This window comes from Pseudophryne corroboree, chromosome 6, assembly GCF_028390025.1.
Source record: "Pseudophryne corroboree isolate aPseCor3 chromosome 6, aPseCor3.hap2, whole genome shotgun sequence".
Taxonomy (NCBI): Eukaryota; Metazoa; Chordata; class Amphibia; order Anura; family Myobatrachidae; genus Pseudophryne; species Pseudophryne corroboree.
In genome coordinates this window covers 381,579,239-381,604,370 of record NC_086449.1, presented here as the reverse complement: position 1 = coordinate 381,604,370, position 25,132 = coordinate 381,579,239, and the positions used below count along the sequence as shown (strand labels likewise).

At 44.0% G+C, this 25,132-nt stretch overlaps 1 protein-coding gene and 1 pseudogene across 1 annotated transcript in view; one reads left to right on the top strand and one right to left on the bottom strand.

The window, feature by feature from the left end:
• Window positions 1-25,132, top strand: part of EXOC4 (exocyst complex component 4) — an 868,528-nt gene that overhangs the window by 88,738 nt on the left and 754,658 nt on the right. Inside the window, exon 7 of the mRNA XM_063926760.1 lies at window positions 13,703-13,880. Coding sequence (XP_063782830.1) covers window positions 13,703-13,880 — 178 coding nt within the window. The remainder of the gene's footprint in view (window positions 1-13,702; window positions 13,881-25,132) is intronic.
• On the bottom strand, window positions 13,458-13,530 carry LOC134938223 (U2 spliceosomal RNA; annotated as a pseudogene).

Here is a 25,132-nt window from a genome sequence, read left to right as displayed (position 1 = left end):
AGACTGGCCTCGAAGGGCCTGGTACTCTGATTTAAAAGAGATGCTCACAGGAGGTCCCTGGCCTCTTCCTCTCAGGGAAGACCTGTTGCAACAGGGGCCCTGTGTATTTCAAGACTTAACGCGGTTACGTTTTACGGCATGGCGGTTGAACGCCGAATCCTAGCGAAAAAGGGGATTCCGGAAGAGGTCATCCCTACTTTAATAAAGGCTAGGAAGGAGGTGACGGTAAAACATTATCACCGTATCTGGCGAAAGTATGTGTCTTGGTGTGAGTCCAAGAATGCGCCTACGGAAGATTTTCATCTGGGTCGTTTTCTCCACTTCCTACAGACAGGAGTGGATATGGGCCTGAAAATAGGCTCTGTTAAGGTACAGATTTCGGCCCTCTCGATTTTCTTTCAGAAGGAATTGGCTTCTCTTCCAGAAGTCCAGACGTTTGTAAAGGGAGTGCTGCACATCCAGCCCCCTTTTGTGCCTCCAGTGGCACCATGGGACCTGAACGTGGTGTTGCAGTTCTTAAAATCACACTGGTTTGAACCGCTTACCAAGGTTGAGTTGAAATCTCTTACCTGGAAGGTGGTCATGCTGTTGGCCTTGGCATCAGCAAGGCGAGTGTCTGAATTGGCGGCTTTGTCACACAAAAGCCCCTACTTGATTTTTCATGTGGATCGAGCTGAATTGAGGACACGTCCGCAATTTTTGCCTAAAGTGGTTTCTTCATTCCATATGAATCAACCTATTGTGGTGCCTATGGCTACAAGTGACCTGGAGGATTCCAGATACCTGGATGTAGTCAGGGCCTTAAAGATTTATGTAGCCAGAACGGCTAAAATTAGGAAAACAGAGGCTCTGTTTGTCCTGTATGCTGCTAATAAGATTGGCGCACCTGCTTCGAAGCAGACTATTGCTCGCTGGATCTGTAATACGATTCAGTAGGCTCATTCTACGGCTGGATTGCCGGTACCAAATTCGGTTAAAGCCCATTCCACTAGGAAGGTGGGCTCTTCTTGGGCGGCTGCCCGAGGCGTCTCGGCATTACAGCTTTGCCGAGCGGCGACTTGGTCGGGGTCAAATACTTTTGCTAAATTCTACAAGTTTGATACCCTGGCTGATGAGGACCTAGCGTTTGCTCAGTCGGTGCTGCAGAGTCATACGCACTCTCCCGCCCGATTGGATGCTTTGGTATAAACCCCATGGTCCTTACGGAGTCCCCAGCATCCTCTAGGACGTAAGAGAAAATAAGATTTTAAACCTACCGGTAAATCTATTTCTCCTAGTCCGTAGAGGATGCTGGGCGCCCGTCCCAATGCGGAAACTCTGCAAGACTTGTATATAGTTGTTGCTTACATAAGGGTTATGTTATAGTTGACATCGGTCTTTGACCGTTACTGTCGTTTGTTCATACTATTAACTGGTTATGTATGTTCCAGGTTACATGGTATGATTGGTGTGGGCTGGTATGAATCTTGCCCTTGGATTGCTAAATCCTGCCTTGTATTGTCCATCTCCTCTGGGCACAGTTCTCTAACTGAGGTCTGGAGGAGGGGCATAGAGGGAGGAGCCAGTGCACACCCATAGTCAAAGTACTTTTTAGGTGCCCTATCTCCTGCGGAGCCCGTCTATACCCCATGGTCCTTACGGAGTCCCCAGCAACCTCTACGGACTAGGAGAAATAGATTTACCGGTAGGTTTAAAATCTTATTTTTACTTACCGGTAAATCTATTTCTCATAGTCTGTAGTGGATGCTGGGGACTCCGTAAGGACCATGGGGATAGATGGGCTCCGCAGGAAACATGGAAACTTTAAGAAAGAATTTAGGTTCCAAGTGCGGACTTCTTCTGCAATACTTGTATATAGTTATTGCTTCAATAAGGGTTAAGTTATGGTTGCATCAGGGTTTGACCTGATGCTCTGTTATTTGTCATACTGTTAACTGGTTGTTATCACATGTTATACGGTGTGATTGGTGTGGCTGGTATGAATCTTGCCCTGGGTTACCAAAATCCTTTCCTTGTACTGTCAGCTCCTCTGGGCACAGTTTCTCTAACTGTTGTCTGGAGGAGGGGCATAGAGGGAGGAGCCAGTGCACACCAGAACCTAAATTCTTTCTTAAAGTGCCCATGTCTCCTGCGGAGCCCGTCTATCCCCATGGTCCTTACGGAGTCCCCAGCATCCACTACGGACTACGAGAAATAGATTTACCGGTAAGTAAAATCTTATTTATAGTCACATGACATAGTTAACACATTGAATAATTAGACATTGATCGGGAAGCTGCCCACGGTCATTCCACCATAGGTTCCCATAGGGCCCACCACCTCAGCTACCATCAGCGGCTTTTCTCATAGAAGCCGCCAGACGGAAAAAGTCCCCCTTCACCTCCGCTTCCTACACAGGTGCTGCTAGACGGGGAGAAGAGACCGTGAGTCACGGCTTCAAAGCACACACGTGCTAGGCTCAGCTCAGAGCTAGCTGTGTTTATACCAAAAGTGGGGAAAGTTTTCTCCTCAATTACACAGCTGATATTAATACATAATAAATACTGAACCACACTAAAATATAACTGCATGAGGGGACTCCATGCGGATTTAAATTAATTGTGGGAAGAATAAGCTATTAAGAGCAATGAAAATATGTGGCTACTGTAACATGAATACTAAAAGGTGACACTGAATAAATTAAACCTTTATTAATTAAAAACCTTTGTGATATCTGGATAATAGCAGTGCACTATTATAACTGAATAAAGTAATAAATACATTCTTTCTGCCCAGTGATCGCGCTGAGCCAAAAAAAAAGTGTGTCCCAGGGACCCGCACTTTTAAAAATTGGGGTCCTACCGGTCTTTTTCTTGGTCCCATCGGAATGAAGGTTCATCTTAATCTTGTTTGGACACTACAAAAGTGTTGCAAGGTGGGGGGATGGGGTGACAATGCTGCTGGGCTGTGTAGCATGCAGGACACCCTGCACCAGAGGTGTAACTAGGCATCTTGGTGCCCTTAGGCAGAAAGTGAATTGGTGTTCCACCTCCCAGACTGGAAAGCATAGGTGGTGCGCACCGCAAAATTTTAGGGGCGTGGCTTCATGGGGACAGGGCGTGACCACATAATAGTGCCAATTCACATTACACCACACAGTAGTGCCGCTTATGCACAATGCACCAGGTAGAACCTCCTATGCACACTGTGCCAGGTAGAGCACTTTAGACACTTTGCTCCAGGTAGAGCACGTTAGACACTTTGCTCCAGGTAGAGCAGGTTAGACACTTTGCTCCAGGTAGAGCAGGTTAGACACTTTGCTCCAGGTAGAGCAGGTTAGACACTTTGCTCCAGGTACAGCACGTACAGCACGTTAGACACTTTGCTCCAGGTACAGCACGTTAGACACTTTGCTCCAGGTACAGCACGTTAGACACTTTGCTCCAGGTACAGCACGTTAGACACTTTGCTCCAGGTACAGCACGTTAGACACACTGCTCCAGGTACAGCACGTTAGACACTTTGCTCCAGGTACAGCACATTAGACACTTTGCTCCAGGTACAGCACGTTAGACACTTTGCTCCAGGTACAGCACGTTAGACACTTTGCTCCAGGTACAGCACGTTAGACACTTTGCTCCAGGTACAGCACGTTAGACACTTTGCTCCAGGTACAGCACGTTAGACACTTTGCTCCAGGTACAGCACGTTAGACACTTTGCTCCAGGTACAGCACGTTATTATACACATTGCGCCAGGTACAGCACGTTATTATACACATTGCGCCAGGTACAGCACGTTATTATACACATTGCGCCAGGCAGAACACGTTATTATACACATTGCGCCAGGCAGAGCACGTTATACACATTGCGCCAGGCAGAGCATGTGTGATACTACCCTGCCAGCCCAAGTGGCATTATGCCATTGTGCAGATATGCCAAGGCAGTGCAAATAGAGGGTACTGCATACATGAGTTGCCAAATATAGCTGATGGGAACCCACTTCTTGGCAACCAGATTTTAAGTTAGACACCTCTGGCTTTAATGTAAAAACACACACACATTTACACATTTACGAATTAGCCGGGAACAGAGCTTTCTCAACTCCGCGTCTCCTGCTGGCCGCCCCCAAGTCCGAACTCCATAGACACTGTGCCTGACATGCTGTCCTCCCCCCGCCGCCAGGTAATCACTGATCCGTTATAGCCGCCGCCCCCTCTGCTGTGTCGGGCCGGCTGTGAGTGAGGTGAGGCGGCAGCAATGTCGATCAGTGACGGGGGGGGGGGGGGAGCTCACGGCAGCAATTGTAAGGGGACGGGGAGGCGGTACCAACCATGCTCCACCCTCCCTGTCTATCAGTGCCCCGGGGGGGAGCTCGGTACCAACCATGCTCCACCCTCCCTGTCTATCAGTGACCGGGGGGGAGCTCACGGCAGCGCAGCACCAATTAGAAAGGGATGGGGAGGCAGCAGGAGGATTACACTGGTTGCGGTGCGCAGCGGTCATCACAGCGCGTCCTGTGGGACCCGCTGATTTTTGAAAACCGGGTCCCTTACTGCTTATAGCGCGTAAAATACGCGCTATAGCGAGTATTTGCGATCACTGCTGCCTAATTCTATTTAGAAGGTGTGTATGGTAAACAGGCAAATATTAAAGACAGATGAAAGAATGTATCCAATGCCTGCAACATTTATACTTTGTTGCAGTATATTGAGCGATCCATAGAGAGTGTCACAATTGAACACACATTTGCAGCATCATATTGAAAACCTGTTGCCTAACCAAGAGATTTATTTATAGGACAATGGAATAAGGATACAAAAACACACAGATTTAATTGGCAATAAAGCCGTTTATTTTGAAGAATAATATCCATTTGAATAAACATTGATTGGAGTCTTGTCGTTTTTAATATCACACTTTATTTTTCTAATCACACTATATTTTAATATTTCACCAGTCCCTACAATAATTTTAATACATATCCAATAAAGAATAGGTATTTTAACAAGCATAGTGGTTCCAGTGCATCCGAGAAAAATGCTTCACTTCCTCTTTTTCTTTATTTAAACGTACCTTTGGGTCTAGGACCTCTAAGCATTAGGATAGCACCTGCAAACAAGAATTTACATCTGACGGATGATCAAACCATATTATTAAATTTGAAGCAGAAGGAGTCACGGAATATTTTTTATATTGAAAAAAGCTTACTAAGGACTGGTGCGGGATTTATTTAACTCTGTGTATACCCAGTGACAATATACCTTAAAACGGAATGCTCCCTTGGTGCACTGTATGAACTGATCCCTTGCTGAACAATGTGTACTGCACAAGTTGCAGTGTGTAATAAAGAGACTTGCAATGTAAAACATACAGTATATCCAGCATAACATTGGTAACGGAAAAGTTTTCTCAAATGTTTTTTAAAAGCACACGGTCATTTGCGGGAATCGAACCCTAGCTCACGGGCATGATAACAGTCGGCGATAACACTATGCCAAGAGAGCTGCGGCGACAGGTGGCTGACACCTGCAGTGTCATAGTGATGTCAGTCGTAACTTCTTCTTTTTTTTTTTTTTTTTTTTTTAGTGCTGTGTGTCCTAGCTCCATTGCTGATTGTAATGATTTTTTTCTTCTTTTAGAAACCATTATAGCAAGCATCGTTTGACTTTACAATGGAGACAACTGGTGGACAAACACCAGTATTGCAACTTCCAAAGACTCAATTCATTAAACTGTGACTGAATACACCACGCTGCGACATGGCATAGGGAACGTAATGCAACTAGTTTTTTCCACTGCACGTCCCACAGAGGATAGATGAGCATAGCTACATCTGTATGTAATAGGGTTCAAGTTTGCTGGAGGTGCGGGATACCGTCTGGTCTTCGAGGTTTTTAGAACACGGCAATCGGTTACAAGATATGCCTTGTAAATGTTTGCGCACTTTTAAAAAAAAAGCTGCATGACACTAGCAGAGTCCCACAGAACCTTTCGGCTCACTCACGCCAGGTATTTTGCGCTGCATGGCGTACTGAGGCTAGATATGAGGACATAGCTGTAGTTTTTGGAATTGGGACCAAAAAGCTAAATATTTGTCACGACTTAACCAAAAACCTAGTCACACATTTTATCTGATTCATTCTGAGGTTTCCTGGCTATCTCCAGTAATGCCTGATGGGCTTTTTTCCCCCCCCGAACTGGCATCTATATAGCCATCCTTCCATACAAGGCCAGTTATATGCAGAACTCTTTATACGATTGGCTGGTGCACCTTCACTCCATTGTCAGCCACTGAACTCTGTAGTTCCTTTTAAAGTGATAGTTGGCCTCTCTGTGGCTTCCCTCACAGGACTCCTCCTTGCTCTGATGCTGAGTTTTGCGGGGACAGCCTTATTTAGGTAGTTGCTTGCTAGGTGGTATGCTGCAACTTCCATTTTACTATTTGATCCAACAGGGCTCACTCTCAGATATCCAAGCACTGGGTATTATTTTGTAGCCTTTCCCATCTTTTACATACATACTTCATCTTTAATTTTCTTAGAATGCTTTTAGATCTTCATTTTACAGCATTCAGATTAGCAGCATGACCAATGTTACCTGAGTTAGGGGATCTGTTACCCGGCACGCAGTAAGAAGGTCTACATTCACTGTGTCCACAGGGAGTACATCAACATGACATAGCCAGCGCTGTAATGCGATTTATCGCATTTTACTTATGTGTGTTTTATCATTTTAAACATACAGCTTACTGGGATGTTTAAAGTTGGAAAACCTGTACTGTTAAAATACTCTTACATTACACTTGTGTCAGGATCTCAGTGCCAATACTGTCATGTCACCATACTCACGGTGGAAATAGCTTGTATTGTTAAAAGATTTGGTATGGGAGGTCAACAATCACTGATCTTTTTAATCAATGTTTCTCAATCTTGTTCCTCAAGGCACACTAACAAGCCTGGTTTTGAGAATAGCCATGCTTGAGCACACATGACCCATAACCATCTGTGCTCAAGCATACATATTCTGAAATCCTGGACTGGGAATTCAGTTATGTTGCTCTGCTGCAGCTCACGTCTAAAGTGACTGGGTGTTATTTGTGCTGGTTGACACAAGTTCTGTGGGTGCCCAATATTTCTGCTTGCACCCTCCTAAATTGGCTAGCAGAAATCCACTGATAATTGGGATTTGGGCACCCATATACAGCACACCCAGTAGTTTACACAGGCTTGGCCTGATTAGTTATGTAAATCTGGTGCATTTTGGCATGTCATGCACAAACAGTTGAAAATACTGTCTGGAAAATCTGTAATACCACGTTCACACTGCCTTTAAAAATCTGGGTTATTGCACGTGAACGCGCAGTAATCCGTATTTATTTGCAGTGTGAACGGGGGTCCTGGCAAGTTCCCGAGTCGTCTGACCCGGTATTTCAACCCGGGAATAAAGAAGGGTTATTCCCGGGTCAATACCGGGTCAGGCGCAAGTGTAAACGGTGTTCCCGGATCGATGCGATCCGGGACCCATTCACACTATAGGAGCGGGCGGCGCTTGTAGATCATCCGATCTCCAAGCGCCGCCCCCGCCTGTGACCCAGTGACGTCATCGACACGGCATATTGCCGTGTCGGGGCCGCCAGTCTGAACGGGGTCCCAAGCGGGTTGCACCTGGGAAGGTCTCGTGCACGAGTCCCGGGTGCAACCCGCTAATTGTCAGTCTGAACATGGTATTAGTGTCATTTGTATTACAGACAAATTTATTGTCTGTGGGAACCTACTATCCAATCTCCTACTAAAAATGTGAACTTATTGTAGGAGGTAGTTTTGGCTGAGATGTGCCCTCCGGGTAGCTATAGGAGGACGTCCAAATGTTTCTCTTCTTAGAAATGACAGAGTCTGACTAATTTTTCTTCAAGATCTGGAGATTACCTGAACATATTGTAAATCAAACCCTCTCCTAGACATTGGGCCTAATTCAAGGTTGATTGCAAAAGCAAAATATTCCTCTAATGGGCAAAACCATGTGCACTGCTGGTGGGGTAGATATAACATGTGCAGAGAGATTTAGATTTGGGTGGGGTGTGTTCAAACTGAACATTAGAGGAAGATTTTGCTTTTGCAATCAACCTTGAATTAGGCCCTATAAGCAGGAATAAAGAGGGTACAGTATAAAAACAGATGTCAGAGAGTACAAACAAAATAACGTTCTGGAGGCACATGTTTAGGGGCCTATGTATTAATAATTGCGGCACTGACGCTATTATTTGCAATTTATTGTGCAGCAGATATTTTCATTTTTTATGAAAATATCCCCGCTATGTGATAAGTGTAACTGGCAGGTAGCAATAACCACGGTCTCTGCAAGGTACTAACATGGAATTTTGTAATAGTTTTTCATGTGCATGAATGTCTCCTCCAGGGGAGGTCAGATGATCTTTCTCCTGTTACCAGGCCTCCATAGCCTTAAAGCAGTTTATACTACCTAATAAAACTAATGTGCCAAACTCTGAAAAGCGAAGTGTGGTACATAGGTGTCAGAGCGTAGTCCACATACTAATGACAATAATGGGGATGCGGTCTGCAGCGGTAATTAGCCTTCTGCAGGAGACTCCTGTGAAGTCTCATGTATTAATCTATTAAGGGGGGTACTCACAGAGCAATCGCTGCTTAAAATCTAAGCAATCTGACTAGATTGCTTAGATTTTAAGCAGTGATCTCTCCGTGTGTACCCCTCACAGCGATAGCGATGCGCAGCCCCGCGCATCGCTATCGCTGGTGCTAGATTGGCTTGCATACAGGCCAATCTAGCGGGTCGCTCACTTCACCCGCTGGGTGAAATGAGCGCCCCCCCGCACGCTCAGCACACATCGCGCTGTGCTGAGCTGTTCGTTCAGCACACATCTCTCCCCACATCTGCCAGTGAGTACTGGCCTTTAGTGTATGGCACCAATTCCTAAAGTGATGCCGAGCCTGCAGCTACTACATAATATTATGGAAATAAAGCCATGATAAATAGGCCCCTTAGTCGCTTATATTCATATATTACATGGTTAGGGAAATGAAGTGTAAGTGATTCTGACTTATGTAGAGTTATTTGTAGCCGTAGACATTAGGCTTTGACGCTTCGCCACAGGAAGTGATTTTCATCCTTGTTTCTGAATGTAGCATCTTTGTTGCAATATAGCTGCATCCAAAGTCTGTTATGTGGCCTTATTCAGATGTAGTCCCAACTTCATTTGTTTCACAAGTGAGTGATTATCGCTAGACTGCGTATGTGTCACTGCCGTGGTGTGCATTCGCCAAAGCACCTTTTGTAGTGTCGCTCGCAGTAAGGAATCAGTCGCAGAGTGATTGACTTGGAGAAGGTAACTGGCAGATTCTGCAAAGACGCAGGCGTATCGTGACCATTTTTGGGGCATGTCTTGGTGTGCCATCCTGTTCGCATAAAACATGGCACCAGCGTCACAGCTCCTGCAGCTATTCTGCATTGCCATGGAGGCACTAGAAGACAATGTTACTTGCATCTGCGTCGTGGTTGGAATGGAATACGCAGTTGCTGAATAAGTTACGATGGCTTTGGTGCGTATCTCTGTTCCCTTGTGGATGTCTGCTTCACTTGCATTTTCTCGTAATTTCAACCCTAAAAAGATCACTGCAGTGTCAGCATTGCGACCGCATGTGAATAAGGACCTAAGGCATTTAGGATTAGTATTTTTGAGACATTGAAGTTGGTATAAAGTTGCTCAAATCTGTCAGTAGCTGGATATACACTTGTGTGTGTGTGTGTGTGTGTGTGTGTGTGTGTATGTATGTATGTATGTATGTATGTGTGTATGTATGTATATATATATATATATATATATATATAAAATCAGGCAGATGGGTTATATATTGTGAGCCTGTCAGCAGGTGTGTACCCACCGATTATGTCTGTGAATTAAATTGTTCAGACATATTGCGTCGGCTGGTCAACACAGCCGAAGGCCGATATATCTACAGATGTATCTGTGCATTTTGCTGTGTGTAGGGGAGGTTGACTTGCTGCAGGGACTGCCAATAACTGACCTCACAGCTGGGTGGGTACATTTAGATGACTGTTTAGTTGTGACGTTGGGCATGACACATCGAGTGGATGATTGGTGTGTATGCACTTAACAATTGTTAGGTCGGTGGATTGGCTGAACTAGTCAGTCTGGTGTGTAACTAGCTTCTGGGGTACATTTACTAAGCAGTGATAAGAGCGGAGAAGTGAGCCAGTGGAGAAGTTGCCCATGGCAACCAATCAGCACAGAAGTAACATCTAAAATTTGCATACTATAAAATGATACAGAGCTGCTGATTGGTTGATGGGGAACTATCTCCACTTGCTCACTTCTCTGCTCTTATCACTGCTTAGTAAATGTACCTCTTATTAGTCTTTTGATTTCATGTTAGTGTTACGCACAGCAGCTGTATGCTATGTCCACACCAGGGTTCAGGGTATTGTAATGTTATTGCATCCGTGCAATTCAGCACAAGTGTGTAGCAGGTTCCATGGCATGACTAATACCCCTTTCACACTTGGTCAATGCAACCTGGCACTCGTTCACTGCATAGGAAGAGGCAGCACTAGGAGATAATCTTATTTCAAAGCTCTACCTTGAAAGCGTCAGCGGTGACATCGCCAACTCAACAATAAGCAGAGTTGAGCCACCAGTCTGACAGGGGTCTCAGCCAGGTCGCACTCGGAAACGACCAATGTACAAACTCCTGGGTGCAAGCTGACAATGCAGTGTCAACGGGGTATTAGTGGCATATTCCATGGCATGCAAAATGGGACTATTTGGTGATGAGATTTGAAGACAGGTGTATGTGGACACGTCTGTAGTTTGGTGAGGTAGAGTAGAGTGCAGTCAGTGACTAATACTCTGTTGTAATCTTTACTCGCTACTTGTTACCTCTCTACAGTATTTGTATCTGCTTCTGTTTGCCAGGTGTTCTGTGTAAATGCTGATATATTCTTTATTCTGGGCTTCATTATATAAATAAACACAATAAATACTGTAAACCTAGCCCTGACTTTCTATGTTGCTTTGAGGGTTTTTTCTGGAAGCGTATGAAGTGGTTCCTTCATGACTTAGCTTATCCATTTTCCTGGTGTGTCAAAGCTACTGATTTCTTAGAAAATTACATGTAAAAGCAGAATTGTTTGTCAAAAATATGCTATGCTCCTGGTGATTTGGTTGAGAAAGACTAGTCGCTTCCAATCAGGTCATACATTTCAACAAACAAAGACAAGAAGAGAAGCCTTAGGGCTTCTGTCATTTACTGACTTTCTCTGTTCAGTAGGGTCCTGTATCCTAAAGTCGCGTTGTGACTGTAAATGTTTGGTTTTCAAAAGTCACTGGTTTGTTTGGAATCTCTATGTAGCTTTCCTAGTCCTCTGATTGTTATTATTATTGATTGTTTTGCATCACTGCAAATCATAGCCTTGTTCTCCAGGCCTGTGACTGATATTCCTCTGTTGGGATGTGCATCTTGTTTTGCTAGCTAAACAAATTCTTTTTTTCCCCCTGTGAACATTGTGTAAATTGTCTTAATATAGCAGATTTTATTTTTATTTTTGAGCTACAGTATCTTCACAATATAGGTTAGTCAGCAAATTTTTATTTTTGTGGTTCTAATGACAAATATAATTTAAAATGGTATATTGCAGTCATGTATTAGCATATATGTGTAATTTGTGAATGCATAGTCTGCTCATACATCCCCCTCAACTGTACAATATATGGATTTTACATTAACTGGTGCATTTCAGGATCTAACAAGTGAGACCATGTTCTGTGTCAAGTTTAATGTTTAGATTCCTGTTGCACTGCTTGAATTAAGTAGCGTTACAGTCGGGGCCAGATTAACAATGGGGCAAATGGAGGGCCTCCACCTAAAAATGGGCCCATCACCATGACAGCATGATGATCACCAGATGGCCACACGGTCGGCCATAAATCAGAAGTATTGACTTGTATTTCTATTTTCCACACACAATGATGCAATTTTTTTACATATTCAGGTAGACTTTGGGGCTGATAGTGTATGGGGTCTGCTGTATATCTGTAACTACTGTCTGAGGCCTGCTTATTGAAGATAATGCTTCGCGTACCTTTGGGCAAAAATATTATATGGTTCAAAAATTCTAGGACTGATTCAGAATTGGGAGGAAAATGGAAAAAAAAAGAAGCATTTACCAGTCTGGCAGAGCCATGTAGCCCTGCAGGTGTGCCACATCTGAAATGTGCATAGTGTTCTAGATTTGGGAGGGCCTGTCCCAGCTGAGCTCTAAATTGCTGTGTAATAATAAAGCTGTCCAGCATTTGTAGGCTACAGTAGTCAGTATTTATCCTGCATGCAAAAATCTTAAATTCGTATTTGCATCCCTTGTATTGCAACATGGTTTGTTCAGGTACAAAGTAACTTGCTTTGCTTGCTACTCTCAATCATCTCTGTATGTGTAATTGGAGTGTCTGCCTGTCCTTTTCTATCTCTCTGCTGTTGTATTAGTATCAACTAGTGCTTGGCAATCTTTGTTCTACACTTCCCTAAACCATATTATAAGGGCTCACAGCATTGTTTTTTTTTTTTTTTTGAAGTCCGAGGTGCGTGGCTTCATCACCCAGTGTCTGTGCCAAATGTGCTGGGGGCGTAGGTTCTTGGACCCTCTCCAAAAGGAGAAGGGCCCCTTTACTCCCCTACCTTTCAGAGCCAAAATGCCTACTAAGGAGAAAAAGGGACTGCGGGTCCCCCCTTGCCGAAGCGCAGAGGGACCCTCGGATATCCCCAAGGTTGGCTGAAGCTTCCCCCTGGGGATCGAAACAGCCTCTGGCCCTCCCCAAAACGAGAGGGCCTCGGAGGCAACTAGGGGAGAGGGTGGCCCATAAGGGTCTCCTAAACCTCAACAAAAAACCGTGACGTGACTTACAAAAAAACATAAATAAGTGCTGTGTAGTGCAAAAAACGTGAATAAATAAATAAGCCCCAGCCAGAAGGCCGGGAGGGGGGGGGGGGGGATAAAAAATTATCCCTGCCCTAGCCAAAAGGCCAGGGCAAAGGAAAGTGGGTGCAGACAGGAAGGGTTGAAGTGTTCTGTGCTAAAGTTCCCTAGTGCAATGGTAGTCTGAATCCCCAGTGCATTTCAGGCACCCCTGTCCCTTCCAGTTCCAGGGGCACAAAACACCTTGAGCTTCAGGCTGCTCCCGATCTTTTGGCCAGACCAAGCTTCATACCCACTCTGTGCCAGGGTCAACCCCCAGTACGAGAGCAAATACTAGACCAGGCCATTCTGCTCCACGTAAGGGGTCCTATTTCAACCCCTAAGAAGGCAATGGATACTAAGCCCAGTTTGAGTCCACTCTCGACCAGAGGCATTGCCACACCCGGGCATGGTACTCCACAAGGTTTTTCTCCATTCCACACTAGGAACCTCTCGCGCTCCTAGTGTAAGAACAGGTACTCCGCCAAGTGTTTCCCTTGAGCAGGTACTACACTTGATCTTAGCCAAAAGGCCAAGAAGCGATAAGGGCTCACAGCATACTTGACAAGCTTGTATGCCTATCTGTATTCTAGACATTAGGCAAAGACTGAAGCATTTATGCTAGTTGTACCAGGAATACTGTTGTAAATGAAGGAGAGCAACTCCATCCAGTAGTATTCTTAATTTACATACAATTTTCTTTACTTCTTATTTAGGCTTCTTCTGGAACTTCTAGAGCTACTGTTTGATAAGTTTAAGGCCGTGGCATCTGCCAATTCAGTGGTTTTGGGATATCTGCAGCAGAGCGTGACTTCCCCGACAAGTCAACAAGATGGAGATACTAAGCTGTATGACATGGCCGAGGTGTGGGTGAAGATTCAGAGAGTAATCGAGGTAACACCTTTATCACAGTGGAGACATTAACAATTACATAGTTGTTTAGATAAAGTATACAATACCTAAAATGCGCTAAAAGTCCTTCAGGAATAAGATGTACACCCAAGTGGGTTTAAAGTGTCCTTATTAGGACCAGCTGCTTTTCCCAATTAAGGTCCATTGCTAGTGGAGACCAAAAAATCTGAATGAAGAAGTGTCTTGGGGAGCGCTCAACAACTCGGCTGTTAATTTCCTCAAATAACAATCAGGTGGCTAAGGCCTGACTGGTATTTGAACTATCCTAACATTGCTTAGTTATTGAAGTAACAATTTTATTTGATAATAGTTGCATAATTGTAATTTATATACACTCGGTGTCCATTTTCTGAGACCCCCATTTCTCCTATTTAAACACACCCCCTGTGGAAGTTGTAACCGACTAAACGCATTGGATATCAATTTGACTGAAGTTGTTTGAACTAGCTGTCTCTGAGCTGTCCCCAAATAGAGGTGACAGCGAGTTCCCTTTTGCCCTCAATCCCAGAAAAGATAAGAGAGATGTTATATGTGTGATGTAAGATCTTGTTTTAAATTTTTTTAATTAAATGTTCTAATGAGACACTAGATAGATTGATATATTTTTACCTGGGTGTACTCTGGTATGAGGGTCCTTTTTTCAGACAAACCCGAAAACTACCCAAAGCCATTTGAGTTATTTAGTGTATTTCTTGGAAGATGGGAGTCGGAGTGACTCCCATCTTCCAAGAAATACACTAAATAACTCAATGACATTCAAATAAACTTGAGATTAACAGTCAAGTTATTGAGCGCTCCCTAAGACCCTTTCTTCTTCATACATAATTAAGCTCTGTTTATTTTGTGTTCATATTGTGTTGTTGGGTGCTAATTTACTTTAGCATGCAGTTTGCTTTCTAAAAAGAATAAATACACAAAAAATGGATATTCAATTTAATATGAAGACATACTGTAGATGGAGACGAGAGGAAATCCGTACTGCTAGTAAAGTCTGACTCCTATCAAACTCATAAAGGACGCTCATGGTGTCAAAAGTATTTCTACATGAAATGAAGTTCATATATCCAACATCTTTGTCATATTTTTATAGATTTTGTGGTTTCTAAGTCAATTAGTTAAATAGTCCCGTCTGTCCTTTCCCATGACGTATATACGGAATGAAAGAAGCTGTTGTGTTAGAGTCACGTGCTGGCAACTGTCCTAGAGTATTGGGAGTGTGGGAAACATGGTCACTAATGCTACTTCCTCGGCAGGAGAGACCTTTTAATATAGGAAAGGTCAATGTTTTACACTGTTTTATCACTAAGCGTGACTGTAACTGCTTGTTAATGTTTTTTTCTTTTTTAATGAAATGTTAATTTTCTTAGAACTATGTTTTTTTTTTTTTTAATTAGAAGGGATTACTTTTTTTTCTTAAAGAAATGCACAGGAAATAAAAATTACAGGATGCTCTTCCAGCAAGTACAGGTTTTTTTTTATTACGTGCCCTCTTGATATTCCGTTTGTTTCTGAAGATAATTAAATTAAATGCTCTCATCACAGCACAAATGTAGCCTCCTATGTTATTTAAAGCAGAATGGGAATGGCTGCTTGTTCATATTCCATATTTGAACAGAACTAGAATAAAATCATGATATGAAATGCAGAGATCTTTTCTACATCTAGATGGAGAAATGCAGCCTACATAGCATTTAGTTAACTAGTATAAATCAGGCTGTCACTGACCTAGGTTGGGGGTGTTGTGAACTCGGTGCGGTTCCTGGAACATAGGAGAAATATAATAAAAAAATGTCCCCTACAGTCTTTCCAGACATACGAGTTCATGCGAACTGGGTACCATAGCCAACATTCGTGTACTAGCTTTAGAACAAGCAAAAATTACGGACAGGGGGGGGGGATCGGTTTAATTTATTATGTAGGAGGGAGGCCTTCTGGATTTTTAAGTTGAAAACACTCAAACCATGTGGCCTCAATGAAAATATAGAATTGAATAATATCCAATGAAAAAATGCTATACTGAATGAGTTTTTTCGACTACCCTCTTATTTACTATTTAGCCGTTTCTCTCTCTCCCCCTTTCCCTGCCATACCTCCTCTCCTGATCCTCCATCTTTCTCTCTACCTGTTTATGAGCAATGCTGACTGGTAGTTGAAGAATAGTCACCTCTCCTCTATATTTGACTATGTATCTGATATATATATATATATATATATATATATATTTATTTTGTCTAGGTGCTCCCCTTCCTCCCCCCCCCCCCCCCCATTTGAATCTGTAGGGTTGCCTCCTTTTCATCTGACTATATATATATATATATATATATATATTTACTCGTGATTGAGTGTTAGAATGTATAAATAGATGACTTTAACTGGGTAAATAAACATGTATATATATATAGATATTAGGGAATTGATTTGTGTACTAATTCATTAGAATACTAATAGTGTTTACTTAGTGATTAATTGAAAGATATACAGTGAAAAGAATTAAGTTAGACACCTCAGAGTAGTTTTATATATGAGAAATATTTATTTCTATAGTAAAATTAGTTTAGTGCTGCATTTTATCTGTATCCCGCTTTTAGCTTATTTAGCTTCTATAAAGTGCACAGTTGATGAATATCTTTAATACTGTGTGTCTGCTGGTTTCCTAACACTAACTGCTGGTGCTAGTCCACTAAAATGGATGCTAATTAATTCATTACAGCTATAAAAAATTACTCATTTGTAGTGGGCATAAATAAAGCCAATAAGCCTCTCCAGCTATACCTCTGATGAAACCGCCCCCTTTAGAGGCTGAGAAATTCATCAGGTGACTCACACACGCTGTTGGAACGCAGGTGGAACGCAGCCGTAAGCCCCGAATCCGGAAGTCGCGGAACGCGACGAGCGAACGTCCCCTGCAGCTACAGACTTTCTTAAAACCGTAGCCACCTCGCGGTTGCGGCGGATACACGCCAGCCGAGACACAACATCGGGGCACTGCCGCCGAGGGGCCATTACAAACCGGTCAGTGAGTAAGTGACCATATTCCATGCACATGGGACTATATTATACACGTGGACACTATTCAATGAGAGGATATATGTGCATCTACATGTAACTGGATCATAGGATTGGCTTCATACTTGTAAACAGGCTTTGATAATATAAGAACTGACGTGCCTACTAACACCTCATTTGAGCTCAAAGTGCAATATTTACTAATCCCTAGTGCATGCATGCAATTTTTGTCCATATAACCAGCAGTAATATGCTAAATTAGCAAGTTTTTAGCTTCAGGACACGTGTCCAAATTTACTACAACTGTTCTTATGTAGTGTTGTAAAGGATTGAAAGTTTTATCAATTATTATATGTTTTAAGAATAAAACTGTGTTTACAAAACCAGCAGCTGCTACTAAAGTATTTTCTGTAGTGCACCCACATTATTTTATTTTCTTCCAGCAAGTACAGGTTTTTTTATTACGTGCCCTCTTGATATTCCGTTTGTTTCTGAAGATAATGAAATTAAATGCTCTCATCACAGCACAAATGAAGTCTCCTATGTTATTTAAAGCAGAATGGGAATGGCTGCTTGTTCATATTCCATATTTGAACAGAACTAGAATAAAATCATGATATGAAATGCAGAGGTCTTTTCTACATCTAGATGGAGAAATGCAGCCTACATAGCATTTAGTTAACTAGTATAAATCAGGCTGTCACTGACCTAGGTTGGGGGTGTTGTGAACTCGGGGGTTCTTCCGATGGTAGGGAAGAGGAACCACAGTTGAGTCGGAACAGGGATGGCCTGATATAGGTCTTCCTCATACAGGACTCTGACAGTAAGGCTTGGTGAAAATATTGAAGAACTTTATTGCAGGAAGGGAGCAACACAATGTCACATAGCAGAGAGGGAACTTATGGGGGAATGTCCAGGCCTATAGAAGAACTTGTAAGCAATGTTAAAGATGCTAATAAATGAAGTACTTGTGAGTGATGGTGAAAGACACTGAGAACGATGTTTTAAAGATGCTGATGATTGCAGAGCTTGTGAGCGATGTTAAAAGATACTGGTGACTGAAGAACTTGTGAGCGATGTTTTTAAAGACACTGATGATTTGTAGGACTTGAGAGCGGTGTTTAAAGACACTGATGACTTGTAGAACTTGAGAGCGGTGTTTTAAAGACACTGATGATTTGTAGAGCTTGAGAGCGGTGGTTAAAGACACTGATGATTTGTAGAACTTGAGAGCGGTGGTTAAAGACACTGATGACTTGTAGAACTTAAGAGCGGTGTTTAGCCCGCAGCCCACGCTGACTCCAAGAAGCACTGGTGACTGGACCGCAGAGGAACACACCAGCCGCTGGGAACGCTGGAAACTGTGCAGCAACTGGCACCTGGAAATGCCGGAGACACTGGAGTACAACTGCAGAGAGACTCGCCGGGAACAAGAGCACTGGCATCCACTTCAGGGGAAAAGACGATACTCAGGTGCCGGGGGTCTGCCCGGCGTCTGACTTTGAATCTCCCGCCTCCGCTGGATTGGCGGAACAGTCTGATGACATCACCTGCTCCCCGCCCACGTGATGCCGGGTGTCATGGCGGCGCCCTTGCCCCGGGGAACCGCCGGGAGCCGCGCCAGCCAGACGCCAGAGCCCGTGGACCACCGAAGGCGGAGGCCGCAACACAGACCAGCAGGCACGCAGGGGTAAGCGCGGCGAACGCCGCCTCTGGCGTGTGACACAGGCTATGTCAGATTAACATTAAAAACAACATGATGAACAGTACTTACATTTTAGTATAGTATTATGGAAAATAACATGTTTTTCACATTAATGTGACCTAATTCTGTAATGGAAATGTGTATACTGCATTGGACCGTTGGACAAATCTAGTAGCCAAGTCAGGGTCAGACCTTCTCAGTTCTAGAGCTGTTACCTTTAGAGAATTAGGATCCATCTGTAAATAAAGGACCATTACCTCATGAGCCCTATTTATTCCTGATCTGTGTGTACCGGGCTGAAACTGTAATTATGCTTAAGAATAGCTTAAAAGCTCCGTGGATCTCCCTTCAACGAATCAGCTCTCCTTTTGCTACTTGATACTTACCCCCACTAGCGGTATTTTTATATACAGGATATTCTGATCCTTTATTTCTTTTTGTCAAGGGTCCACCCCTCCCCCCCCCCCCCCCCCCCCCCCCCCTTCCATATTCCTTCTTCCTTACCCTCTGTTCTTCTTCTGTCCTTTAACCCTCTTTTTTCTTACTCTCTGCCTTTTTTTACGCTTCTCACTTTCTTAAATACCGTATATACTCGAGTATAAGCCGACTTTTTCAGCACTTTTTTTTGTGCTGAAAAAGCCACCTCGGCTTATACTCGAGTCAGTGACAGGCAGAGGCAGAGCAGTGTGAAGGAGGGACACGAAGCGCACAGCGCGCGGCTCTCCTGTGTCCCTCCTGCATCTCCGGCGGCAGCAGCGGCGGTTCTATTACAGGAAGTACCCGTTCGTGACCTCTGATCACGAACCGGCACTTCCTTTAATAGACCTGCCGCGGCCGCCGAAGATGCAGGAGGGACACAGGAGAGGCGCGTGCTGTGCGCTTCGTGTCCCTCCAGAAGACAGCGCGGGATCGACGGAGGGGTAAGTAACAACACTGTGGGGCATACCTGGCACTTGGGGAGGGAGCATATCTGGCAGCATGAGGGGGTATATGTGGCAGCATGAGGGGACGTATCTGGCAGCATGAGGGGACATATCTGGCTGCATGAGGGGACATATCTGGCAGCATGAGGGGACATATCTGGCAGCATGAGGGGGCATATCTGGCAGCATGAGGGGGCATATCTGGCAGCATGAGGGGGCATATCTGGCAGCATGAGGGGGCATATCTGGCAGCATGAGGGGACATATCTGGCAGCATGAGGGGGCATATGTGGCATCATGAGGGGGCATATGTGGCATCATGAGGGGACATATCTGGCAGCATGAGGGGACGTATCTGGCAGCATGAGGGGGCGTATCTGGCAGCATGAGGGGGCATATGTGGCAGCATGAGGGGGCATATCTGGCAGCATGAGGGGGCATATGTGGCAGCATGATGGGCATATGTGGCAGCATGAGGGTCATATGTGGCAGCATGAGGGACATATGTGGCAGCATGAGGGCATATCTGGCACATCAGGCACTGTGGGGCATATCTGGCACTGTGGGCATATCTGGCAGTGTGGGGGCATATCTGGCAGTGTGGGATGCCAGTGTGGGGGCATATCTGGCAGTGTGGGGGCATATCTGGCAGTGTGGGGGCATATCTGGCAGTGTGGGGGCATATCTGGCACTGCGGGCATATCTGGCAGTGTGGGGGCATATCTGGCAGTGGGGGGGCATATCTGGCAGTGTGGGGGCATATCTGGCACTGTGGGGGCATATCTGGCAGTATGAGGGCATATCTGGCACTGAGGGCTGTGTACGGCTAGAGCTGCATTTCCCACCCTAGGCTTATACTCGAGTCAATAAGTTTTCCCAGGTTTTTGTGGTAGAATTAGGTGCCTCGGCTTATATTCGGGTCGACTTATACTCGAGTATATACGGTAACTACACCGTCCAGACGTTTGTCTTTTCTTTTTTTTTTATTTCTTTAAAAAATGGATAAAATGGATCACATACAGAAATCTGAAGTACAATATTTTTCAGGTTTTTATAGGTATTTTTATTGTACTGGATTGTGAATGTTGGAACTTGTATTATTGATCAATTGTGATCTTCCAATAAATATATATTAAAAAAAAAAAAGCTTAAAAGCAAGGCCGGCACAATGCTGTAAGGAGTGCGGAAAGGTGTTGGGCAGCTGACTATCCAATGTTAGGTGCATTACCACTCCTGTCATTCATTGATCCTCCTGAGTCCCCTCCCCTGATCTATGCTCACTGGCCATCACCCTCCTTTACTCCACTAATTTATTAGTGAATCTTAGCCTTCTTATTGGTCACTATATATCCTAAACTTGTAGGATTAGGGAAACTTTGATATTTGTATGCTAATCACGATTCATTGATTCTTGTATGTCAACCATGCAGAGAGAGAGAACAAACATTACATCATTTACAATCCTAATGGATTATGATTTGCATATATGGAGAGAGATGAAGAATCCGTACCCCTCGGGGAAGACTTGACCAACTCTGAAATGGAGTTACCTTGAATTTTGCAGCAGAGGGGAACCTGAAGTCTTTTCTGTCTGTCCAGCACCCTTTTTGTCACCCTTGCACATTCAAAATATGGAACATGGAAAGAGACATATCAGGAGGATATATCTGTGGGAGGGCGCAAATTTATAATTTTGCCAAACACCGTAGCACCTGCTGTACTTTGAAATTAGGGACATTAATATGTCCCCGATTTCTTTTGGGGCTTCCGTTCTGCTCAGAATTTCAGATAACTTAAATATAACTGGTTAATAATATAAACAACAACAAAAAACACACTTTTTTGTTGTTGGAGTACTACAAGTTCCAGAAAGGCCACTGTGAAGAAAATTACTTTTATTGAAATAAAAACGCCACACAGTTCCTTTTTACCAAGTTGATGCTTACTTAATTTGAAATTGGAAGGTCCTCTTCAGCCACGTAAAACATACAGTATCTCAAAGGTGGATAGCTTCTTTGCCAAGACTGCAAAGCATTAAGTATTATTTCGGCAGATGGGTCACAGCAAACTTTTAGATTATTCCATATGCATAAAAATATATTTTACAGGATTTCATAGGGATTTAATTTAGGGGAACCATGAATAACAGAGATATTGCATTTTGATACGTTTCAGTACAATAGCTAATTTCATTCAGTATGATTTCTCTAAACCTGGAGATATTAACTTGTCAATTTATTTTTTTGTTTTAATGCTATCACTTGAGTTATGCGGTAGCAGAGTTGCAAGCTAATGTGAGAAGCAGAACACCTCCTGCCAGCTTCTAACAGGCTGAAACGCACTTAATTGCTCACTGCCTGCAGTAACACTCCTCCTGGATAAACATTGTGTTTCATATGTCTTAACTCCTCATCACTAAGGCTCTCTGTCACTTTCCTCGTGCTGGCCAGGCTGACAGATTGCAGGTCGGACATGCCCTCCCCTTGGCTTTACATGCTTTGGTGACAGAGCGTTTAATTGTTGCTCAACTGCAATGAATATTCATGGTTCACAGAACAATACAATTAAGCGCTCAGTTGTCACAACAAAACTCACTGTGGCCTTTTGGTGAATGGAGCCTGTTAGAACAATCAACGGTCTTTATAATTCAGTTCTGGGGCTGTGTTGGAGCAATGCTGGGAGAACAGCTTGTGCTCGGAACCAAAAACACAGTGCCCATGTTCGTAATAAATATAGTAAATACATCTAAGATCTAAAAATCCAATTAATTCTCCATGTGTTGTCTATCTCTGTATTTAATCCTTCCTTTTGTTATTAACTCTTAATCTGTTGGAACATAGATGCAGGATATGGTAATTGCTTCCTGTGACATCGTCTAAGAATATCTGTAAATTATTCACATAGGCCAAGGGCCAGGTTAATTCATGACTGGCTTGCCTTGCTTTCAGTCTTCTTACTAGCTAATCTTAGTCATGGCTCATTGGATGCCATATGTGAGGCTTTGGAGTCTGCAGCAACAATTACCATTTTGCATTGCAGATTATAGTACATGCTGTGCTAGTTTGCTAGAAAATGTGTCTGACTAGTTTATACTGATGTCACCTGATCAATGGTGTTACTTAGGAGATACACATTGAGGTTGTGATAGTCAAGGTTGATGGTGGTCCAACTGTGCTAGTCATGTTTCATTATCCTGTGCCACTGGGGCTTGAAGCAGTCATTAAAATTTTTGTAATAGTTCTGCTGTTGCTCCTACCTGGATGTTTTTAAAAACTGCTGACATCACTCCATCCCAGACCTTGAGACTCTGAATTGCAGTCAGCCAGTGGTACACTCCTTGCCTCAGCTTTGCCTTCTCCATTAGCCAGTTTTCAAAGCCAATTTATATCAATTCCACATTCCCATCAGTATCTCTAATAAAGCTGTCTCTCCTTCCAGCAAACGGTGTAACTGGTGCTGTAGTACTGGTAGTTGGGGGACAGGTGCTAAACTTACATTTTAATAATAATAATAAAAAAATTATTTATGTAGCACTCTTTCTCCTACAGCACTCAAGGCGCTTTACAGACATCACAAACAATGCACATAATACAGAAGATTTAAGTAAAACGGTAATTGATAAGCCACACCATCATAAAGGAAAACCTTGAGCACACATAAGCATAATGCAGGAATTGATGTAGGCATTTTGGGTAACAACATGCAAGGGTTGTGTTCTCCACCCTTACAAGGTACCAGGTGAGGCAGCCGTCTTGGGTGTACTGTGTAGGATTACACTGGGTTGGAATAGTCTACCCCTAGAAAAGATGACACAATTTTTATTTCTGTTTCTGTCCTCACCTATCTGGCCTAATCCCATTTCATGTATGAATGTCTAATTTATTTTAATTTTATTTTGTGGGGGGTTTTTGCCTCCCATCTGGTGTGTGAAACATTTATTTTAGGCTGGTTTTTATAAAAAATAAAATAAAAGCGTAAAAATGCCTTGATTTTACAATTTTTCTGTTTCTCTTTCATCCACCAGGGGACACTGGAACTAGTATACTGGGGTATAGAAGTGTGGTTAGTGGCAGCTAGGGTGTGAATCTCCTCCCCATCTATTGCCCATCGTCCCTCCAGTTAGAAAAATGTGTCCTGGGGGGTGGTATTCATTATGCCGGTTGCTGGGATCCCACAGCTCAGTATACCAGCGCCGGAATACCGACACTCGGCATACCGACAACTATTCTCCCTCTTGGGGGTCGACGACCCCCCTGGAGAGAGAATAAATAGTGTGGTGCGCGTAGCGCGCCACTGTGCCTGCAAGGGTCTCATTAGCACTCTTCCAGCTGTTGGTATGCCGGCGGTCGTGATCCCGGCGCTGGTATGCTGGCCGCCGGGATCCTGGCCTCCGGCATACCATACTGCACACACCCTGGGAGCTTGTCATGCTGGACTAAGTGCCAGCATTAGGTTAGGGTACCTGATTTTATTTTTATTTTAAGACAATATTCCAGGCCCCGCACCCATCCCAGCTTGATTTTAAAAGGAGGGATCTGGGACCTGAGCACTCGGCAGACAGGTGAGCAGGGCTTAGAGAAAAGCCTTCTCATTGCCTTACAGGAAGCCTTCAGAAATGGGATGATAGCCTCATGAACATTAGAGCAGCGCCTCAGTATAACTGAGAGCGCACAACCCGCACTTCCCTTCTCCTTCCCTCCTTCCTTACTCTTGCAATGTCTCGCACCACCACAGTGGTCACCTAGTCCATGCGGTGTGGTGTGGTCACTCCAGCGGAAAAGGGGGATTGGCGTGGTGGCGGACGCTCTTCCCTCGTGATGTTTGTGCGCTATGCTCCAGAGTTCTCTTCCAGGGTTACCCTGGTTGTTTGTATGCAAACAGCGCCGCTGTGTTTTTGTGTGATGCCAAAACTTACTAAAGCTCTGCTGTTCACTTGGAGAAAATATTTATCTACAATGTCCCTCTACTCATTACAGGAGGGGGCAGAAGACTATTAAGATCACATACAGTATAAGCACTGCTACTCTACAAGCAGAGTCTGAAAGGATTCTCTTGCCACAAGCTGTCATCCCATCTGTAATTATTCCAAGGGCTTGTGAGTACACTGTGGTGTTACACTGGTTGGTGGAGACAGGGGATCCTTATTGGCAGAAGGTTGTGTGAGCTTTCCTCTCTTTCTCTGACGTCCTAGTGGATGCTGGGGACTCTGTAAGGACCATGGGGAATAGACTGGCTCCGCAGGAGACTGGGCACACTATAAGAAAGATTTGGTACTACCTGGTGTGCACTGGCTCCTCCCTCTATGCCCCTCCTCCAGACCTCAGTTAGATTTCTGTGCCCGGCCGAGCTGGATGCACACTAGGGGCTCTCCTGAGCTCCTAGAAAGAAAGTATATGTTAGGTTTTTTATTTTACAGTGAGACCTGCTGGCAACAGGCTCACTGCAACGAGGGACTAAGGGGAGAAGAAGCGAACCTACCTGCTTGCAGCTAGCTTGGGCTTCTTAGGCTACTGGACACCATTAGCTCCAGAGGGATCGACCGCAGGACCCGTCCTTGGTGTTCGTTCCCGGAGCCGCGCCGCCGTCCCCCTTACAGAGCC